General features: G+C 44.6%; 1 protein-coding gene across 2 annotated transcripts in view; it reads right to left on the bottom strand.

Annotated features, from left to right (window-relative positions):
• The window catches only part of sema5a (sema domain, seven thrombospondin repeats (type 1 and type 1-like), transmembrane domain (TM) and short cytoplasmic domain, (semaphorin) 5A), a 257306-nt gene that overhangs the window by 139098 nt on the left and 95837 nt on the right, over positions 1-22371 (bottom strand). For both annotated transcript variants that reach the window (XM_079489014.1, XM_079489015.1), the window contains one exon: positions 11363-11579. In XM_079489014.1, the coding sequence (XP_079345140.1) occupies positions 11363-11510 (148 nt within the window). In that variant the 5' untranslated portion in view covers positions 11511-11579. The remainder of the gene's footprint in view (positions 1-11362; positions 11580-22371) is intronic.

Genomic DNA, 22371 nt, shown 5'->3' with positions numbered 1-22371 from the left:
TCCCCGGCATACAAATGCGGTCGTGACAACCCCCCGGGGGGAGACGGCGCTTGATGAACCCAGCCTCTCCCCATAAATCTCCCCGACTCACCAGGGGAGGCTTGCTTCTAGCTGTGTGTGTGTGTGTGTGTGTGTGTGTGTGTGTGTGTGTGTGTGTGTGTGTGTGTGTGTGTGTGTGTGTGTGTGTGTGTGTGTGTGTGCGCGTACGTGCGTGCGTGCGTGTGTTTGTCAGGGCGTGTGGAGGGTGCAAAGGGTTCTAATAGAGCACAACAGCCCCCACAGGATTTATGGCTTTTTATGACGAGGCCAAGGCCCATTCTTAAGCATTCATAAGCAAGGCAGTTCACAGATGGCCTCCTCCAAGGCTCCCGATGCAGCATGGCTTTAATGAGGACTATAGCAAAGTCGAACCCAGGGGCTTTTGCAGCTCGTAGCATGAGAAGGCAAGAAGGGGAGGGGTGGGGGGGGGGGGGGGGGGGGGGTCGTGAAAGACTGCTCGCTGAGTTTCGTCACAGAGATTAATCAATTGCATTTCTACAGTTAGTCGCGAAGATGCTGACTTAGGGGGTGTGTTGATAGCTAATTTTAGGAGTTCCCCAATGAGCGATGTTAATGCAACAACGTTTCACACTGACCCAATCTTTAACCCCACTGAAAAGGGAAACAGCGGATCAGCGGAGCGGCTGTGCATGAGACAGAGATGTACTCACACACAACACCCACACTAATAGATACACAAACATGGATTTGGAGGACAACCCACAGAGCAGAGTCAGGGCACAGAGCCAGACACATACCGACATACAAGACCCCCCCCCCCCCCCCCCCCTCCCCCCCCACACACACACACACATCCCCCCCCTCTTCCCTTCAAACCCATATTATCCCCTGCACCCCAATCCCATCTTTTCCCCGTCAAAAACACTGCTGCTTGTCTTCAGGCTCCACCACTCCAGATCCATTTGTTATTCAGTGTTCTGACACGGGGCGGTTGACACAAAGACAGAATGACAGGCTGCATAAATATTTACAAGAGGCTTCAGAGCCCCACGCCAGTCTCCAATTTGTGAGTCCTTAAAGTTGCTGCGGTACAGCCCCGCACGTCCTACAACAATGGCACCATATGGAACCAATTCTGCAGCCGTGAATGGTTCTTCTGTGACTGGTGGAGTGTATAGGGGTGGCAGGGAACGAACACACACATGAAGAGCCAATTGACTGTAATTGCACCCTTGTGGTACACAGCAAAAAACAGAGTGGTCCTATATCCTTCAGAGTGTATTACGGGTCCATTTTTACACTAGCACTCCAGGTTTTACTTTGTAATGGCCACAAAAAGAATGGCGACTATTTGGTGAAGCTGATTTGAAGGAAATGATTTGGCTAAATGCAGTGGGTAAACAAGCACCTGCTCAATTTAACGGCAAGCTGTAAAATAAGGCAACATTCAGTTTAGTGACCACGGATATGTTGACGGATACGCACTTGAAGGTTTCTCCTAATTATTATGTTTCTCAAGCAACCAGAACAAGCAAATTTTAGAAGAAAAAAAGAAAAAGATAAGACTCAAGTTGTGTGCCATGGCCCTGAGGCGGCGAGAGAACAAACCACTGTGGAGACACAAATAACTGCACTGTAAAATATGTAACGTACACTTATGGAGCAAAGTCATTTGGGAGATGAGGTGGGAGGCGAAGGGGACAACCGTTTAACGAGATGACCAAACCTCTTCAGGCTGCTAAAAATGTGTGGCTAGGGAAAACACCATGCGGGACTTTTATTGCAGGGACAAATGAAAGACATACAAATCACAAAGTATGGGCAGGGCCATCCCCAGTCCATCTGCAGTATGTGCTGGAAATTAAAATATGAAATATGAGTCATGACTACAACATAGCTGACCTTGGACATGAATAGAATGCAGCCAATGTTTTGGAATCCATGATAGTAGCCAGGAAAAATAAATACAATAAAAAACAACCCCAAAAGACCAATTAAAGGGCATGCTATAGCCATAGACTAAGAAAATATAACGGCAATGTCATCCATTGATTTCTACAGACCTGTTTTGAAGCCACTACAAATCTACCATCTTGGGCGGACAGTGGTCTTGTTAGAGTGTCCGCCCTGAAACTGGGAGGTCGGGGTTCGATCCCCGGCCGGGTCATACCAAAGACTGTAAAAATGGGACCCAATGCCTCCCTGCTTGGCACTCAGCATCAATGGGTTGGATTGGGGGGTCAAATCAACTAATGATTCCCGAGTGCGGCGCACGCTGCGGCTCACTGCTCCAAGAGATGGGTCAAATGCGGAGAACAAATTTCACTGCGGTAACGTCTGTGACTAATCGTACGACTTTGACTTGGGGCTTATCCAGTCCCGAATAGCAACCGAAAACAAATGCTATTGGCGGGTCTCAATAGAACCAGTAGAAGCCCTAGAAGCATGCCCTACTTTATCATCAATTTAAAAATGAATAGGACAATCCTTTTCAAAAAACGGATATCATGGTAATTGAATTATTGAAAGAAGACTTTAAACTAGTGTTTATGAAAATGTTTACTACAGCAATAATACAAAATGAAAAGTCCGGCACTTGATTCACTTGATTTGAGTGTCCTTTTTTTTAAACAGCAGGATTGGATATAGTGACACCTTCAGTGTTTAATGACGTTTAATGCCTGTTTAATGACAGGCAGCAACTTGATCCAAGTTGCTGCCTGTCTATAACATCATTCGGAACTGCATTTGCTCTCCTCTCTCCAGTGATGTGTTAGCTGGTCAGGAGCGATAAAAGCTGAGCTTGGTCGCATTGATGTTAAAAATAAAAAACCTGGGTTCTCTCCTCAGAGACAATACCCTTTATCAGGCTCTGGCTTGTGAAGACATTGTTTACACACACTTTACAGCCTCTAAAAAAACCTTTAAAACCACAAACCACTTGTTAAATACAGCACTTTATTAATTTATCTCTGGGGCTTTGAGCTGCAATAACAGCAAAATGCTTAGTCAGTACTTCGGCCAAAGAACTTTTTGTGGTAGCTGTGGGGATTAAGTGTTTTTATAGCCCCTTTTCTTTGGGCATTTTCACGCTTCATTTCAGATAGGTCAGTGTAGAGAGAGACAAGAAAGTAAGGGCAGAGAGTAAGGATATCGATGTAAAACATGACAGGGTCAGGTTCAAACCCGGGCAACTAAATGGCTTGTGGCAAAACATAAGAAAATCCAACAAAAGATACAGTATCCCACCTACTATAACCCAATGGAAACAGAGACTGAAGCAGGTTTATATAATGGAAGAAATGACTGCAAGGTTACAATTAAAAATGGAAAGTTTCATACATAGATGGACTTCTGTGATATTGTATTTGGGTGTTTCGGTGTATGTGTAGAGGTTGTTGCCTTGTTGGGTCTGTAAAAGTGTCGTGTAGTGGTTGTTTTGTCTGTAAAAATAATGTCATATCTGCTGTATATTGTGAGTCATGTCTCCTGCTCTTTCCTGTCTTGCCTTGCACTTAATTTGAAAAATTGTTGTAGTTTATGTCAAGCTGTTTTTATGTTTATCTTTGAGTTTCTTTTGTTGTCTTTGTTTTTGTTTTCATTTATTTATATTTGATTTGTGTTCATTCATTATTTGGTGGATAAAAAATTGAAATAAAAACAAAAAAAAGATACAGTACAGTCTACATATCAGCATATCCCTCCAGTATGGAGGTTAGACATAACGTGCATGAACATGGCACCAGGTATTGGACATTAAGGCTCAAAAAGAATATCAGCCTGTTCGTACATGAGATATCCCCCTTTTGGAGTGTTCCTACAGCTATATTAAGACCTTTGTGGAATCATGGAGCGTGAGTGGAGGCTAAAGGTAAAACATCTCAATGCCCGTGCTGAACTGTACAGTATGCTTTCTTTGTGAAACCATGCCATTTCTGAAACCCGCCACCACACGAAGTGGTCTTTAGATTGAATATACAGTAACCAATTTCACCACAGTAGCAGTTCTGTCAGACAAGTGTTGTGCCAAGTCAGAGAAACCATCCCCAGTAGGGTCAAGCCCATGCGAAGGCACACCCTTCCACACTCAACCCACAATCACCCGCAGAGAGAGAGCAACAGTCTCTCACTGGAGCACAGACAGTGAGACCTTGACTCTGGTTTAGTTTGAGACTTTATTCAAACAAGGAAGTTAGTGTATCAAATTCTCACCCAAGGTAATATCCTGGAAGCGCAGTTTCAAGGGTAGAGAAAGGTTACTCTCACATAAATTATTCAATTCATCTTTTTATTTAACTTTTGTCCTGCAGTAAAGTACTATATTATTTTTTCAAATCTGTGAGTTGGCCTGTACTGCTTGTCTTGTGCTTTTAGCCATTGCACAGCGGCTCAGAAGATGACAATTTTATTGCGGTCATGAGGAACATGGCAGTGGTACAAAAGTTCAATGGGAAATTGTTTGGATTGTTACAAACTCTCCTTCCCCATTCTAGAGATTTGAATTGTCAGCATTCTGATTACAAGCAACTTGTGATTATGAAGCTAACCGCCGGTTAGCAATTAGTTAGTCATGTATAGAATGTATCCATTTTATCAGTAGCTCTGTGTAAGTATTATGTTTTGGAGAGAGGACAAGACCACACACCAATAGTGGGGAGGTGCTGACCACGGGAGATAAACTGTTGAAAATAAATGGAGTTCGCACAGCTCGTGGCCACAATATAATAAACTTTATTTCGACAAATAAAAAGGTATGGGTTGTGACTGCTCCACATATTCCAGCAGGTAATAATTTGCATTTTCCCATATCAATTTTCTCATTCTAATTCTGTATAAATCCTGTGTCCTCCCAGTAACCCCGAACTTGCACTAAAGAATCTAATCTATGCTGTGTTCCAACCTTCTGTGCAGAAGAGATGCCAACTGCCAAGCACCAAAGAGACCTTGGACTGAGCTTCGGGCAGCTTACAGTTCTTGGACCAAGTTCTGCTTCAAAGATGACAGTGAAGCTCTAGATGAATGTCCAACTGACGTGTGGGTTTGCCAGGGCGGCAGAGTGCAGCTTGCCTACAAATACATTTATCTGTTTGTAGTGCTCCCAGCCCAGCTGAGGAGCATCTGCAGCAGTCTAGTGCATTCCAGACACCCAGGGATTACACTGGAGTATGTGGAGACGGATGACTCACAAAGGAGTGTTATAATTGGTTTAAGGACAGGGCCAAACCTGTCTGTCTGTCTGTCTGTCTGTCTGTCTGTCTGTCTGTCTGTCTGTCTGTCTCCGTCCGTCCGTCTCTGTCTCTCCATCTCTGTCTCTTTCTCCCTCCGTCCCTCTCTCCGTCTCCATTTCTCTCTCTCTCCCTCTCTCTCTTTATCTCTCTCTCTCTTTCTCTCTCTCTCCCTCTCTCTCTTTATCTCTCTCTCTCTTTCTCTCTCTCTCTCTCTCCCTCTCTCTGTCTCTACCTCCCTCTCTCTCTCACGCATACGCTTGTTTGCATGGGTTCATATTCTGTAATGACTCATAGCTTTCCGTGTTCATTGCTTGAAAGCAAAGGCTATAATTTGATGAGCTTTGAAAAGGCTTTGTGTTCTGCACAGCCTAACAATACAAGGTTTTTCAAGCGCTGCAAGACAACCATCAGGCCATGACAGGAAGTCTATTAAACAACAAGGTAAAATACAACCGTAAAAAGGGAAGATTCATGGACAACACTGAGACACAATTAAAATGAGGGCTATCTCTTTAGCAGGGGAGGTGACTTGCACATTAGAACCCAAAGTATATCCATAAAATAGTGCTTCAAGTAGTAAAAAGTGCGATGTTAAAAGTAGAGGCAAGGCAATAACACACAGGACAATCTTTCTGGCAGCTATGATGGCCCCTTGGTGCCTCTCTTGTGGTTTTAATAACCTAAAAGTATTTACTTCTGATTCACTGGACTGCAGGGCAGGCCCTCGGCTATTTGCTCCTCACCTATTGCATCATCATTGCACCTTCCTACTGACGACATATTAAGCTGTGAGTCTTAAGTCTGTTTAGGCTATTTGTCTAGAAGTGTTTATTTTATAATTATTATTTTATTTCACACCTGTGTGATTAATTTCACCATCTATGTACATTGCCTAAAATTGCCCATGTGTCATATTTTTGACAAACTGAAAGTCCCGCTGAGGGCTTATAAGACTGCTAAGGCAGCTCCCCCTGTCACATTGCCCCCAGGCCATGGTTGGGCTCTACGCATTAGGAGAACGCTACAGTATGTGCTCTCAGACCGCTGCCAGCCACTTAGCGCTCCGCTGCCCTGTGGCGCGCTGGTCAGCACTCTGCTCAGCCTTCAGGGTTCTTCGGACGACCCATAATGGAATGACCTTCACACTGCAGTCTAGTCCTGAAAATCACATCTGTTTCAGAAATGTAGACCTCATGTCCATCTATCCATCTTCAACCGCTTATCCGTAGTCGGGTCGCAGACGTCCCTCTCCAGAGCAACATTAGTGACTTCCTCCTGGGGGATCCCGAGACGTTCCAAGGCCAGTGAGTCGACTGCGCCTTGGTCTGCCCCGGGGTCTCCTCCCCGACTTCAAAAAAAGCATTCGATTAAATTTGTCTGATGTACAAACTGTTGGAAAGTGGCATTGGGGGGAAAACCTATGACATCATAAAATCAATAGGCGAAAAGCACACAGACCTCTTCTCCCAAAGCCGAGGAGTTAGACAGGGATGCAGCCTGAGTCCAACACTCTTCAACATCTATAATCAACAAATTGGCAAAAACGTTAGAACAGTCTACAGCTCCAGGCATCCCCTTGGCAAACACAGAAATCAAATGACCTATCTCCAACCAAGCAGCAACTTGATCTCCTACACAAATTCTCCCAGACATGAGCCCTGACAGTGAACCTAACTAAGACTAAAATCATGATATTTAAAAAAAAAGAGCCAGCCGCCAAAACCATCAATCTTTCCTAAATACAATCCCCAGAGCCGGACTAACAATGGAACTAGGTGGAGCTTAAGCGCCAGGGTCCGAAGCTTGCAGGGCCCAGTACGAGACTATAGGTACAACTGTTGCTTCTGTCGAAAAATATAACACAACACAGGAACCCCCGCTAGTGTTTTTGGTCTTCTCGTCTGACAGTTTCTGTAGCAGCCTGATACTAGTAGCAAGGGGGGGCTTGGGGGGGTTCCCGACGGCTGCACGTCGCTTCCTCCTCCGACAGAGGGGAAGCGAGTAAGCGACGCCGTCAGAAGCCCCCTCGCTCAGGAAGGCCCCCTCTCTCAGACCGAGCAACGTGTGTTCGTGTTGTTGCGACAATATCATAGCCTACAGCCTATGTAAGAGGAATATAAACACAAGACCTTGGCGCAAAACTTCATATTTACCCTGCTCTAATGCAACAAAAGTGTGTTCTTACATCCTCCATTTCACGATTTCAGCACTCGTGAGTAAATTAATGTAATTGCTAATTTGCTATTATGAAAGTTTTCAGTGACGTTGCACCCACAACTTGCATTGTCTTTAAAACGTTCTAATATTAATATAGCATATTGGCATTGTCTGTTGGTGCACACATGTTATATGGACCATGTAACAACATGGTCAACAGCATTGTTTGCAAATGTAGCTACATTTGTTGGCCACAAAGACAATTTAGACAAAACATGCTGCTGCATGTTTCTTGTTAATGACTGTATTAATAACCATAAAGTAATCTCCTAGTCCTTACATAATAGTTTAGCAGAGACTGAAGTTGGAAAGGCTGTGCCCAGTGCGGCTGTGTCTTGTGTGTCAGCGGCCAGCGCAGGCAGTAGTGGATATGCGCTAAACGGCGAAAGGCATGCATGCATGTTAATTAATTAATTAATTAATTGGCTGAATCTGTAGGGCCTTTTGATTTGGTGAAGCGCCAGGGCCTTGAGAGGGGTTGATCCGTCACTGACAATCCCACTAGAACAAACAAAAAACTATACCTACCTCGGCCTAAACATCAGCAGCACAGGGAACTACAACCAAGCTGTAAAGGACCTGAGAGACAAGGCAAGAAGGGCATTCTATGCCATCAAAGGAAACACAAAATAGACATTGCAATTAAAACCTGGCTTAAAATACTGGACTCTGTGATAGAACCAATTTCCCTCTATGGTTGCGAGATCTGGGGACCATTAGCAAACCATGACCGTGAAAAATGGGATAAACAACAAACCGAGACCCTACACACAAAATTCTGCAAATCCATTCTCCGTACCCAGCGAAAAACACCAAATAATGCATGCAGGGCAGAATTAGGACGATCATAATAGTAATCAAAAAGAGAGCACTTAAGTTCTACAACCTAAAAGAAAGTGACCCAGATGCACTCCATAACAAGGCACTCACACACAGCGAAACTCTAGAGAGATGCCCCCCCTCAGCCAGCTGGCCCTGGAACTCTGGACACAAACAGAGCCACGAGATAGAAAACCCATTGGACTAAACCAAATGATAAAACAGCAAAAGGAAAACTATATGACACATTGGAAAGAAGCAACACAAAAGCATGCAACGTTTCACGCAGATCGGTGCAGTTTTAGGTAAAACATGTGAAAAGCTGCCTCATGGTGGCGCTATAACAGGCCGTTCTGGAAAATGTGGGGCAGAGGTTCATCGTTGGCATCCAGGGAGTGTGTGTGCAAAGTGTGGCATCGACCGGGTTAACGGTGCCGGAGATTAGCTGGTAACGGACGGACGGAAGGACACACACACGGACACACGGACGGACACACACACACACACACACACGGACGGAGTGCAAAACATACTCTCTCCCCATGCCTTCGGCCTGGTGGAGACAACTAGAATGCTATCTGGTCCTAAACAGAGAATACACCGTGGCAGATCAATACCTGAGCACCGTGACCGAACCCAAAGCCATCCTAACAAGATGCCCGAACCACCTAAGCTGGCTCCTTTCCAGGCGAAGAAGCAGCGACTCTACTCCGAGTCTCTCTCGTGTGATTGTACTTCTCACCCTATCTTCCTCCTCCCCAAATCACACCCCATTTGTAATATTATCTTCAGCTCAGCTTCTGTGGTAAAAGTTCCATTGTGGCAGAGCATCGGGATTGATTACTTATACAAGTTTAATTCTGATGTGGGATGAATGCACTATTGCATTTACTCAAAAGACATCAAAAGCCTCAATATTGACATTGACTTCATCCTGTTGGATTCATCCAACACAATTTATCATATCCAATATTGCTGGCCGCCAAGAAATCTATAATATTAAAATCAAAACAAGCAGCACATTAAGGGGAACGATCGATTTGTAGGCTATATAAACTCTATAAACTCGTGGTAAGTTTCATATAAAATGTTACACTAAAGGCTTTGTTAGTTTGTTTGGATCTAAAACCGCTGTTTAAGAGCAAGAGACATCTAGGAAACCACGTTGCAGTGGAAAACATTCCAGAAAGACAGATGCCTGTTATTATTTGGACACTGTTCATCTTGCAGGCTGTCTGCCTGTAATGAGACTGCTGCTGGCTTCGCTGCACAGTGCATGCACACAGGCTACTGACGTCAGCTGCACTATACATACAGAGTGTCATATAAGTATGACACCATTGCTGTGTCCAAGGCTTGTGACATAATCGTTCCTACAGTATTCTAAATGTATAAAGGTAAAGCCCAAACCCGACATGAGCCTAAGAAAAAAATAAAATAAAAACGTTTTTGAAACACTTTTTTGGCCTATAATGACATGCCCAAAACTTGGACCCCAGCGTAAAAGTTGGTAATAAACGCTGATTGCTACACATCGCCGATGCTGGCAAGAACAACGTGAATTGATTGGAGGCTTTGGAGCAATGCAGTTCACACGATTCAAGTAGTTTGATTATCTTTATTGCGCCCGGCCTCATTAATCCCATTATCTTTATCTTCCAAGCACATTCTTGGATTATACCATGATCACTCTTGTGAAGGTTTTGTCAGAACTCTCTTCTCAGGGTATCATAGCTCTGACACCTGGAGCGGTAGTGACTCAGGGGGGAGATAGAGCAGTTGTCTGACATGGTAATCAGAGTCTTGTCCTTGAGCAAGACACTGAACTGAAGCCTATTCTATTGTTGGCTAACCGCCGATAGCCTACAAATGTAGATTCAACAGTCTCTCTGCTGAGGTCACCTAGAGTAGAGTAACTTGATTCATTTGGAAAAATTATTGCTTCAGCACAGCTGGTAGTTCAATCAGATATACAGTACTGTATCATAAAACGTGATGAAAGTCATGACGTTCTGCTCTCTTCCCATTCCCAGCTCGGCACAATGATCATGAACCACGTGTGCGTATTACCCGAAACGACCACTTTGCTTTATTAACGCCCTTATATTTCATCCAGAGCATTAGGGCCACTGGGGCTTAATAGCCCATGCCGGTACTTGAGGGAACGCAAACAGATCGACCACATCTGACCCTGGTGGCTTGGATGTGGTCCCCTGGTGTGAACCGCAGAGAAGAGAGAGCATATGGCGTTAGCCAGACTGTTAGTCATCCTGGTCCCCCTCACGCTCAATAGACTCTGAGAGTAGGAGACCGAACCCAACTATCCATGAGCTAATGAAGACTGCGCACGGAAATAGAGAGAGGGAGTGTGTGTGCGTGTGTGTGTGTGCGCACACGTGTGTGTGTGTGTGTGCGCACACGTGTGTGTGTTCACGTGCGCACGTCACATGCATGCGTGCGCAGGAACGTGGCGTGCGTGCGTGCATGTGTACTGTATGTCTGAGCAGTGACCTTCGTCTTCCAGTCAATTACTCCTCAGGCAGAGGGCTATATGATTATCCCAGCCTGGGATCTCCATTGGCCTGGAAAGGGCTCAGTAGCACTTTGCTGCTTCGCGGTGGCTAGAAAGAATTGCATTGATTGCTATATTGATGTTTTCTGTTGGCAAAGATTTGCAGTTTTACATTACAGTTTGGCTGCTCAATAGCAACGTGGAGCAGGGGAAGGAGGAACAATGAATCTCGATTGCGGGACGTACTGAGTCTGAAAATGAGTGTAACCACCCAGCATAAGGGGTTAGAAGAAGATTAGTGGTTGCAATATCCACGGGCCCGTTGTTTAAGAATACATTTGTGTGTGCGATGGGAAACAGGACAAAAGGTTGACAAGAGATGAAAAAACCTCCTCCACAATTTATGTCAATAGAAAAACTCTGCGATAAAGAGGTTATCGGAAAAGATACCGCTGTCAGTGCTGTGTGTGTGCGTGTGTGTGCGTGTGTGTGTGTGTGTGTGTGTGTGTGTGTGTGTGTGTGTGTGTGTGTGTGTGTGTGTGTGTGTGTGTGTGTGTGTGTGGGAGAGTGCCGTGAGAAAACCCACCTGAGTGTGGAATGAGTGGGTGCTCGGCCTTGTGGCAGGGCGATTCGGGCAGCAGCACCGGCCCTCTCCTGCTGGCCACAACTCCGGCCCGCAGGACCAGCATGCACTGCAGCAGCAGCAGTGCATGCTGGGTAATGCGGCGTCCCATGAGTGGGGGGGCGGAGCTTGGCTCACTTCTCCTCAGGGCTCAGGAGCCAAGAGCATCAGAGAGACACACCTGGGAGAGAGAGACAGAGCGAGAACGAGAGACAGAGAGCCAGAGAGACAGAGAGAGAGACAGAGAGAGAACGAGAGACAGAGAGAGAGACAGAGAGAGACAGAGAGAGAACGAGAGCCAGAGAGAGACAGAGAGAATTAGAGAGAGAGAAAGACAGAGAGGGAGATTAAAGTTAACACATTTTGATTTCACACTTGATTTAATGCTAGGCGAGAAACATCTTGCTACAGTATATCACCTGCATATTGTAGCATCCAGTCAAAGCTTCACTGGAGACGCTGTGAGACAGCGAAAATAATTCTTTCCAAAACACGGACAGAGAGAGAGAGAGAGAGAGAGAGACAGAGAGAGAGAGGCGTGACGGAGATAGTGCAGAAGGAAAGGAGCTATAGTGCAGGAGGAAAGGAGATATTGTTGGGAGTCACACTGAGTAACAGCAGCTGCTGTACTCTTCACAAACAGCCAGGGACCCCTGACCTCTCACCCCTTGAACATGAATCAGAAAGAGCACACCTAGAGTATGTCTGTATTTGTGTGTGTGCGTGTGTGTGTGTGTGTGTGTGTGTGTGTGTGTGTGTGTGTGTGTGTGTGTGTGTGTGTGTGTGTGTGTGTACGTGCGTACGTGCGTGCAAAATAAATACAATTTGCTGTCCCCTTTCATTGTTGTTGGGTTATTTGCCAACTGCATTTGCACATACCAGGAATGCGTCTGCATTTACCCATCCTAACTATTAGGAACAGTGGAAGCCATTCATACAGCACGCAGGGAGCACACAGACAGGACGAGCCAGGGGTCGAACCAACAACTTTCTGATCCTCGGTCGGCCCCATTACTCGCTCATCTACAGCCACCCGTGTGTGCGTGTGCGTGCATGCCAGTGTTGTTTTCGTCGACTAAAACTAAGACGAAAAATGTTCGTCGACTACCTTTTTCCACTGATGAAAACTACATGGAAACTAAATAAAAACTAAGCTATGATGACTAAAACTAAGACTAAATATACTGACAATTTCGTCAACAAATAAAAACTAGACTAAAATGTTAGGAAGGGAATAGTGGACAAGAGATCCAGCATAAGTAATTTCACAATTGGTCTCATGCTGAAAATAGCCGATCTACAAGCTCACAACGCGTCGCGCTGCGACGCGTTGTGAGCTTGTAGATCGGCTATTTTCAGCAAATGTAAAATCACTCATTACGACGGCATCAAGGCCTGCCGAAATACATTTTAGTCGACTAAATCACCTGTAGATTAAGTCGACTAAAATCTCATAACATTTAGTCGACTAAAACTAAACTAAAACATTCCAGGTGACTAAAATGTGACTAAAACGAAGTGAAAACTATTCAAGAGACTATGACTAAAACTAAAATAGAAATTGGATGCCAAAAACAACACTGGTGCATGCGTGCGTGTGCTCTCCTGAGTATGTGATAGCAGAGGGCAGGACTGGCTTTACGAGACCGGAGCAGAGAAGTGTGCAGAGATGTGTGTGTTTGTGTCTTTTTCTCTCTGCATGGTACTCCTCATGGGGCTCATTGACTATCTACAGCTGCTGTAAAACCATTGAACTCACTCACTAAAGGCATGTCTGCCAAAAACCAAAATGCTGGATGATATCAGAAACCCTTAAGGCTGGTGTTGTGCTTCAAAACCAAGCGACTGGCTTGAAGAACCTTAACATTATCAGCGTTTATTGCGCCGTTTAGCTTTTCAGACTACAGCACAACCCGTACTGAAAAAAGAAGAAGTAGTCTTCACAAAAATATGGCCTTCCATATATTTTCTGTTAAATATAAGTGCATATATTGCCTATATACTCCTTTGCTTTTCTGTGTGGGTGAAGTTGAATTCTGTGTGCTCACAGTGAATTGGATGTGTCCACATTTTTGCCCGGTCATAGATACACATGGTGTTGTGTACTGTAGATGACGAATGATGAGCCCACCTCCATGACAGCTGAGGTGTGAGTGGTATACAGTAGGTGTGAGGTGGAAAAATCGAAGTAAAAAAAAAAAGAAAAGAAAGAAAAACAATGCATATACCTGCCAGGATTTGTGGGCTGCGGCAAAAAAAAGCAAGCGGGGGAAAAACAAACAAAATTCAGCAAGGTGGTGAGCAATGCCTCAGCAGAGATATGGCTCTACTTCTCTCTGGAGGCTGAGTGGTCCTTTTAGCCTTGGTATTGGATGAGAAGTATGCCTTTTATTTATTTATTTCTTTCCTTCCTTTGAATTGAATGTTTACTCTATCATCTGTGCACTGAGTAAATTCTATTACCTTTGGGGGCCGTGAAATGCATGCGTTCAAAGACCGTTGAATAAATGAGTGGGGCATTGGGCGATAAGTGGGTTTCCATCCGACTGCAGAGTAATGCAAAACACCTGTCTTGCACTGGAGGGGAAACCACAGACTGACTGTTTGTTTTTTGGGCTCTGTGTGTTTAGAAATGATTACGTCTGTGGCATTTGTTTGGTACTGTATATATCTACAGAAAAACAAAACAACACCCGTGTGAAGTGAGGGGCGCTCTTATCATCGTACATCATCATGATGTAAAATAGACACTATGCCTATTTGCTCAGACACTATTCCATTCATTGTCAATGGGAATGTAATGTTTGTGTAGGACAAACACTACACTATACACGCGAACATATACAAGCTATAGGAGGGGCAAGCGCCCCTAAGGTGTGTAAAAATGGCCACATACAGGTTAACTTAGAGCTGTGATTCCCAACCTTGATAGGGGGGGGGGCTTAATGGGTTTCCAGGCGGTCCCCAGAAAAATGAGCTAATAACATGAAAATAACAGCACTGTCAATTTCTTCGTTTACTAAGATGATTTTACCCTCTGTATCTTTGAAATGAGATGTAACTGTGACATTTTGTGATAATTTTTCTAGCTATGCAGTCACGTTTTAAATTATTTTGTCTCATTGTAGCACTTTGAGATTCCCGCCAATGTAAAGTGCGTTATAAATAAAATCCATTAATATTATCATTATAACGGCAACCCTGTTTTAACACGTTTATCATGTTCTGTGTCTGACATAATATACTGTATCAGACACAGAGCATCAGCAAGAAACACTATTTTGCAATTGAGCAATTTGAGCTGATTTAAAATCAAAATGTAACCTCACTAGGCTATAGTACATTGTTGCTATTTTCCAAAAATCTTGAAAATAATCTTTAACAAAAACCTTGAATGTATGTGGGTTCCTGGCACAAAATATTTTCAGATGGGGTCCGCGACCAGATCGATACGGTATTAAATTGGGGGTCCTTTACATGAAAATGAAAATTATAACCACCATATCGGCATGTAACTCGGGTGTGCCACACAACGAGCTGCACGAAATGTCTGTCAGCGTGCCTGCTAGGTTGTTCCGAAACACACACAGCTCTCATCTGCGGGTGAAACACCTGCATTGTGGTGAGTTGGCTCTTTATTTAACGTGTCATTTGAGATTGCTGATTCTTTGCCTGCAAACCTTTGCCTGAAAGTGTTTAGAGAGCCTTGTTGTTGTTGTTTTTGCAGTGTTTTCGTGCCTGCTGTAGCTGTGAGCCAGCAAGTCATTCTCGCTGCACGGATAAACCAGTGCGTTTGTCAGTCTCCTTGTCGTGTCTCGTAGCATTACTACAATGATGAATGTCTGAATCCACTTAGTGAACATATTTCATCATCGGCTTGGCACGGAGGTGGCGCTGTCAAGGAAAACATGTGCGTAGACAGAATATTTATTGTTTTGCGTGACATTCCACCGGCTATAAGAGCTGGCAGACGCTGTGTATATTTTTGAGTGCTTATTTTTTATTTGTCTGTCTGTCTGTCTGTCTGTCTGTCTGTCTGTCTGTCTGTCTGTGTGTGCTTATGTGCGTGTATCGTGTATGTATGAGTGCTGTATACTGTGTGTACACACACACACACGCACACACAGACGCACACACACACAGGGTTGTCAGATAGGAGCATATGCCACAACTGTCAAGTTGAGCTCTCTGCTGACCTCACTGACTGAGTTACGCTGCAGTTGGCCTCATGTCAGACACACACGCACGCACGCACGCACGCACGCACGCACGCACGCACGCACGCACGCACGCACGCACGCACGCACGCACGCACGCACGCACGCACTCAGGCCCAGCTTAATGCATGGGCCTTGGGGCTGCAGCCCAGGGCACAAAGCTTGAGGGGCACCAAACGCCTGAAATATGGCACTGAAATATGGTCCGGAGGCTGCTGAAATAGCCTTAAATCTGTGCCCAAATCTATGCGGGACTGCAGGCTCATTCAGTGGCTCTCCCTCCCATCCAGCTGCTGCTATCACCATTTCCTCTACTCTCCACTACGGTAGTGTAGTGTTGTGACCGGGAGCAATGGCAGAAGCCCAACGCAGCTTCGCCTCAACGCAGATGGCAATCGAGGACCTCCAAAATCGAAGACCTCAGCAATCAAGTCTCCCACTTCATTTGTTTCATTTGATTTTTAATTGTTTCGTTCAATAAATTCATCTTAACTTAACCCATTCTGGACGGAAAGTCCCTTTTGGTGTTTTAACTAAGCATTATGTTATACTTTAGCTATTGAAAAATAGCAGATCTACAAGCTCGTAGCGCGCCACCGAGTGGCGCGCTACGAGCTTGTCTGCTATTTTTGAAAAATCGTAAAAATGCGGCACGAATCTTTGAATATATATTCTTTCAGGGCGAACGTTTTTTTTTATTTCGACGTCAGGTCTAAATGAGTTAACTCAATGCTGATGAGTTTACTGTGCATCAGCAGAGATACGTGCTCTGCCTGTGACACACACATCCATTAGCAGCACGGTGCGGTCTGATCTAATCGAACACAGAAACCCACGGCTTGATTGGAAAATAAAAACCATTTGCTGAAGTTGTTGCATGAGGTCCTGTGATATATGGGCATATCTTCTGTTTCCTCTCCGTCTGTAGCACCATGCAGTCACCAGACCTGTGGGAACTAGTGCAGCGTTGGGAGAGCTTTCTCACGCACTTCCAGATTCTAAATCATCTCCAGGGTATTCGTACTAACCTTCTCTTGCTACACCGTGAACTCCAGAGTGTTAATTCAACTCTGAAAAATGGATGTGACAGTTTTTCTACACACGGCAGCAAAATGCATGTATTTTGTGCTCAGGGACACGCATATACGCACGCTGTAGCAACTCATAATGTAATAACTGCTCATAATGTAATAACTGCACATAATGTAATAATCAGCTCATAATGTAATAAAAAAATGAGCGCATAACGTAATAACAGATTTTTCTATAATGTAATAATGTAATAACGTGTTACATTATGAACGAACACATAGCAGCTCATAATGTAATAAAAGTTCATAATGTAATAATGGCCCGTGTTGTTGAGAAAAGTCTTACACTGTCATATGAATTACCTCTGTTGACAAATGTAGACTTCCTCAAGGCCCATATTGTTGAGAAAATCATACACCGTCATATTTATAACCTCTATTGACAAAGGTAGACTTTCTTAACTCTAGTGTATAGTCTGTTGTGTTGCCTTTCAATTATTGAAAGGAAAAATGTGACTATACCTTTCATTGTGTTTTTCTTTCTTTCTATGAAAGCATGGAATCATAGCAAAACTAATGATGTATTGGTCAGGGCTTGACATTAAGGCTTGTCCTGTTGTCCGGGACAACTAATAAATCCTTCCGGACAAGTGCATTACATTTTTACTTGTCTCTTGGTTTCACTTTTTGAGTGGTGCAACCACTCCAAGGAACAGCAATGTCCATGTTGTTCAACTATGTTTGTGTGTGACGTTAATGAGCACCAGTACCAATGAGTACCAAAGGTGGCGCTGTTGTGCCAGAAACGGAGAGAGAGAGATAGTGCTGCACTGTTGCCTGCTAATGAGAGAGAGAGAGAGAGAGAGGGGGGGGGGAATTTGCACCACTCAGTTCAGTGCCTAATAATCACCTTTCCAATATTGTCCGTCATTTTCTTTCAGGAAAACTGAACCTCGTGTTATTCTGTGGTTTGTTTATTTACTTTCAAAAGGGAAAAACTACCCAACATCACTTATTTATTTTAAACGACTACTAATTGCGACCATAGCTCGCGTTTACTATGACAACCTGCATTTCCCGTCAGTCAGTCAGTGCGTCGTGTCACACCACGTCATGAAAGGGACCGGTTCCGACATTCCATATGTTGACCCCCCTAATCACAAATTTGATCCACACTGTTCATATTCACAACAGGCACTCTCATCAAGACAAGATGCCTGCTGTCCATCGTTGTACAGTATATGCTGCTGATGTATACAATAGGTTTAAAGGGTTTATTTTTGTATAATTTTTATCCCACGATGTTGTAACCCATTTTTCACCCCTGTGTCAATTATCTAATGTGATCCTGGGCTCTACACACCCTCCGCCAACCTTGTCCCCATATATGGGGGACATGGGGAAAGCAACGGACTTGAACTCATGCTTCCTTCATGCCTGAGTGTCCAAGTTGCTCCTTTACACCTGACAGGGGGGAGTTTCCCTGGTTGGACGTAGTGCGTGGAAGGAACACGTTATTCCAACCAGTTCCTTTCCCCTCCATCAGGCGCCCCCAGGGGGAGGCAGTTTAGAGATAGGTTTAAAGTGTTTAAACTGATTTTGATGTGATAAGCAATTTTGCTGCAGGGATCCCCTGGAACCCCCTCAAGGACCCCTCAAGAACCACTGGGCACCCTAGCCCAGTCGGTACACCCAGAAACGCCACTGCTGAGAACCATTAAAAACGAATTTCTTCCATGCCAACAAATGACCTGATTTTAACATACCATGATGAGAGCTTTTTTAGATATTACAATGGCCGGTCAATATGACAATTGAGACGAATAACCAATTCATTCTGACAGCTCCCCGAAAAGGCCTTTTTGTCCTGACCACTTATCCATGATTTAGATACATTATGGATCATTAGTTTGTACTTGGTTATTCGTCTCAACTGCTCAATTCTTGCCACTGTCTTTAATGCTTTGAAAAGTTCAAAGCAATCACTTCAATATAGAAAGTTGAATAGAAGTTGAAAAGAAGTTGATTTGATTTTTATTATTAAGGATCCCCATTAGCTGGTGCCATAGCAACCATCTAGTTGAAGTAGAAAGTAGACAAAAGTACAGAGATGGTGATGGAAATAGTAACAATAATACGCTTGACTATTAAAGTAATTAGTTACAAATTGCTCCATCTACGCCAAACCCTTCTCCCACAGCTTTAAAGGGGAATACATTTTACTATGTCATTAATATACCTTAGAGCTGTTGTGTGGAAATAATTTAAAAAAAGTCCCCCCATTCTGTGTTTCCTAGAACTGGAGGTCTGGAAAAAAATCATTAACATGGTGAAACACATCTTGATGATGTCATCAAGATGTGTTCAAAATGTTAAAAATGAGTGGAATTCCCCTTTGTGTCCGGACACAATGCCTCAAAAAGTTAATGTCAAGCCCTGTTGGTTTTGAATACAGTTCTACAGCTTATAGAACTGAAGTCAAGTTAAAACTCTTAAAGAGTATCTCTCTCATACAGAGAGAGTACTACAGACACCTATGCCATCATACAGTACATAGCGGGGGTTGCATTTCCTTTGTTTCCATCATAGGTGTCTTTTTCACGCCTCTGAGTATAACTAGTCTTTGTTTGATGATCTCTGACTGGGACCAGAAGGAAAAAAACTAGCATAAACAACAGTTTTTACAAAATGTCATTGCTTATACATCTTTCTTTGAGATTTACATTAGACAATTAAAAATCCGATCTCGTCTCCCCGATTCCGATCTTTTGAAAAGCACGTGATCGGAGCCGATTTCCGATCGGAACAACCCAATCGGAACAACCCTCCGTCACTCAAATCCCCATATATGGGGATTTGAGTGACGGACAAAAATGTAACCGTCGGTTTGCCGGTTGTCAGGAAAAAGCACAAAAGCCTCTGCAGAGGACAGGGCCCAACTGATCACCCCCAGATCTCAATATATGGAGCTGGCCTGTTCTGACATCACAATGATGCGCGACCTCGCCCTTTATTAACCAATTGATCACACCTGATCATCACCCCCCAACGGGCACTGATCACACCTAGATCTAAAGTGCAGAATAAGAATAAAAGTCTCGCACGTATGCTGCGCAAACATGAACTCATGTGTGCAACACACTCACTCACGCACTTGTCTGTACACAGACATTCACACGGGGTTTCTAAGACATACAGTATGAGAAAGAAAACGTAAACCGCATGCATGCACAGTACTCCCACACAAGAAAGCACTCATGCAAATACCTTGGAAGTCAGGTGATGGATAACATGCCAGCGATTCAGATCAGTACAGTCACACACAGAGGAAACCCTATAGCTGCGCAGAACCAAAACAGCCAGTAAACACAGGCTGTATATGTCAGGGCCACACATGGGGCTCTGGGCTAATGTTCAGACAAATTGACTCCGTCGAAGTCAGCAGACTATTTATCAACTTCAAAAGAAAGAAAGAGCAAAACAAAACAAAGTGCTGGAAGAATAGCAATGCGGACCGTTAGTTATGCACACGTGACTATAGCGACATGATTTGTTCAAGCAGAATCGAGAGCATAACGTTGTTAAGTCAGGATCTGAAGAACCACTCGGGGTGAAAACGTGTAGATTTGTAAAGGCGGAACATTAAACCGACTCCCCAGGTCATGAGAGTTGTCTGTAAGGCTTTTATAGCTCTGACACACACACACTGTGACACACACACGCACACACACAATAGGCAAGCACACACACACACACACGCATGCTATACACACAAACAGAGATGCGTGCTTACAAACAAAGCATTCATATACACAGACACTGTGCGCAGCCAAGAACAAACATATTGTATTAGCTACAAAGGAGGAGCAGGCGTGAATAAGGTGCACATGCGTGCACATCCATCATCACACACACGAACAGCGACATACTAGGGACCAGAAAGCATGCGCACGCACGCACACGCACACACGCACACCCCCCACACACTATTGGGGTTCTTTGCAGTGTGGGAGGTGTGGTGGTGTCAGTTAACTAATCAATTAAGTTCTTCCTGCAGTAATGAGAAGAGAGAGGCTCATATTAACACCTCTATTGATCGTGTCTGAGAGGGACTTCATGATGCTGTCTGAGTTACACTATACATAATGAATAGCCGCTCAAATGAATGACGCCTTTGTGTTCACCACACCCACACATACACGCACGCGCACGCCAACACATGCAGGGAGACGTGCGCACACTCTTGCAGTGACACACCACACACACACACACACACACACCCTCATAATTCAGGTGTGAGCAGTAGAGCCATGGTAGAGCCATGGTCCATCTGTCCAAACAGAGGCAGGAGTGTGAGATGGGGGTCACGACGTAGTGCTGATGGATGGTTGGGTTCTCCACAGTGTTCCTCTCCCTCAGGACACACCAGGAAAACAAGGCCAGACTTTGCCTTAAACCAAAGCACACACACCAGACACCATGCAGTGAGTGAGGGGAATATCTGTACCAGTCTGACTGCATGACAGACAGACAGACAGACAGACAGACAGACAGACAGACAGACAGACAGACAGACAGACAGACAGACAGACAGACAGACAGACTGTCCAGACAGACAGACAGACAGACAGACAGACAGACAGACAGACAGACAGACAGACAGACAGACAGACAGACAGACAGACAGACAGACAGACAGACTGACTGACTGACTGACTGACTGACTGACTGACTGACTGACTGACTGACTGACTGTCCAGACAGACAGACAGACAGACAGACAGACAGACAGACAGACAGACAGACAGACAGCATGTGTGCATTAATTGTTGACTGTCTACATGTCACAATGCCCTTACCACTTCATAAAATGTAAAGGCCAAAATTGTGAGTTTTTTTCTCCCAGCCCCAAATTCAGTTAGAATGCTGAAATATACTGTGAAATGACTAAAATCCTCCTGATTGCGAGAAACCACTTATTGAGATTGCAAGGTGGACACATAAAATGAAAAAGAAAGAACACGATGACATTGACATTTAACTTACCGGTAAGCTAGTATTTTTTATTTATGAAAAACTGTAGTCAATGTGTTGTTTTTCTTTTTGACTGTTGTAACTTGCAGTGTTCATTTTGTCATGAATGTCATGACGACCTGCTGCCCACTAGATCACCTGCTGCCCACTAGATCACCTGCTGCCCACTAGATCACCTGCTGCCCACTAGATCACCTGCTGCCCACTAGATCACCTGCAGATCACCTGCTGCCCACTAGATCACCTGCTGCCCACTAGATCACCTGCTGCCCACTAGATCGCCTGCTGCCCACTAGATCGCCTGCTGCTGCCCACTAGATCGCCTGCTGCCCACTAGATCGCCTGCTGCCCACTAGATCACCTGCTGCCCACTAGATCACCTGCTGCCCACTAGATCGCCTGCTGCCCACTAGATCACCTGCTGCCCACTAGATCACCTGCTGCCCACTAGATCGCCTGCTGCCCACTAGATCACCTGCTGCCCACTAGATCACCTGCTGCCCACTAGATCGCCTGCTGCCCACTAGATCACCTGCTGCCCACTAGATCACCTGCTGCCCACTAGATCACCTGCTGCCCACTAGATCGCTTGAAATGCTTGCACTCTCCGTTGGCTAAAGGTTAGACTAGACGTAGTCATGTACTGTAGACGATTAACCACTTTCAACATGGCATCCCTATTGTCACCGTT

The sequence above is a fragment of the Electrona antarctica genome (assembly GCF_951216825.1).
Source record: "Electrona antarctica genome assembly, chromosome: 20".
Lineage (NCBI taxonomy): Eukaryota > Metazoa > Chordata > Actinopteri > Myctophiformes > Myctophidae > Electrona > Electrona antarctica.
The sequence above is the reverse complement of the archived record's forward strand: the minus strand, read 5'-3'. Positions and strand labels throughout refer to the sequence as shown.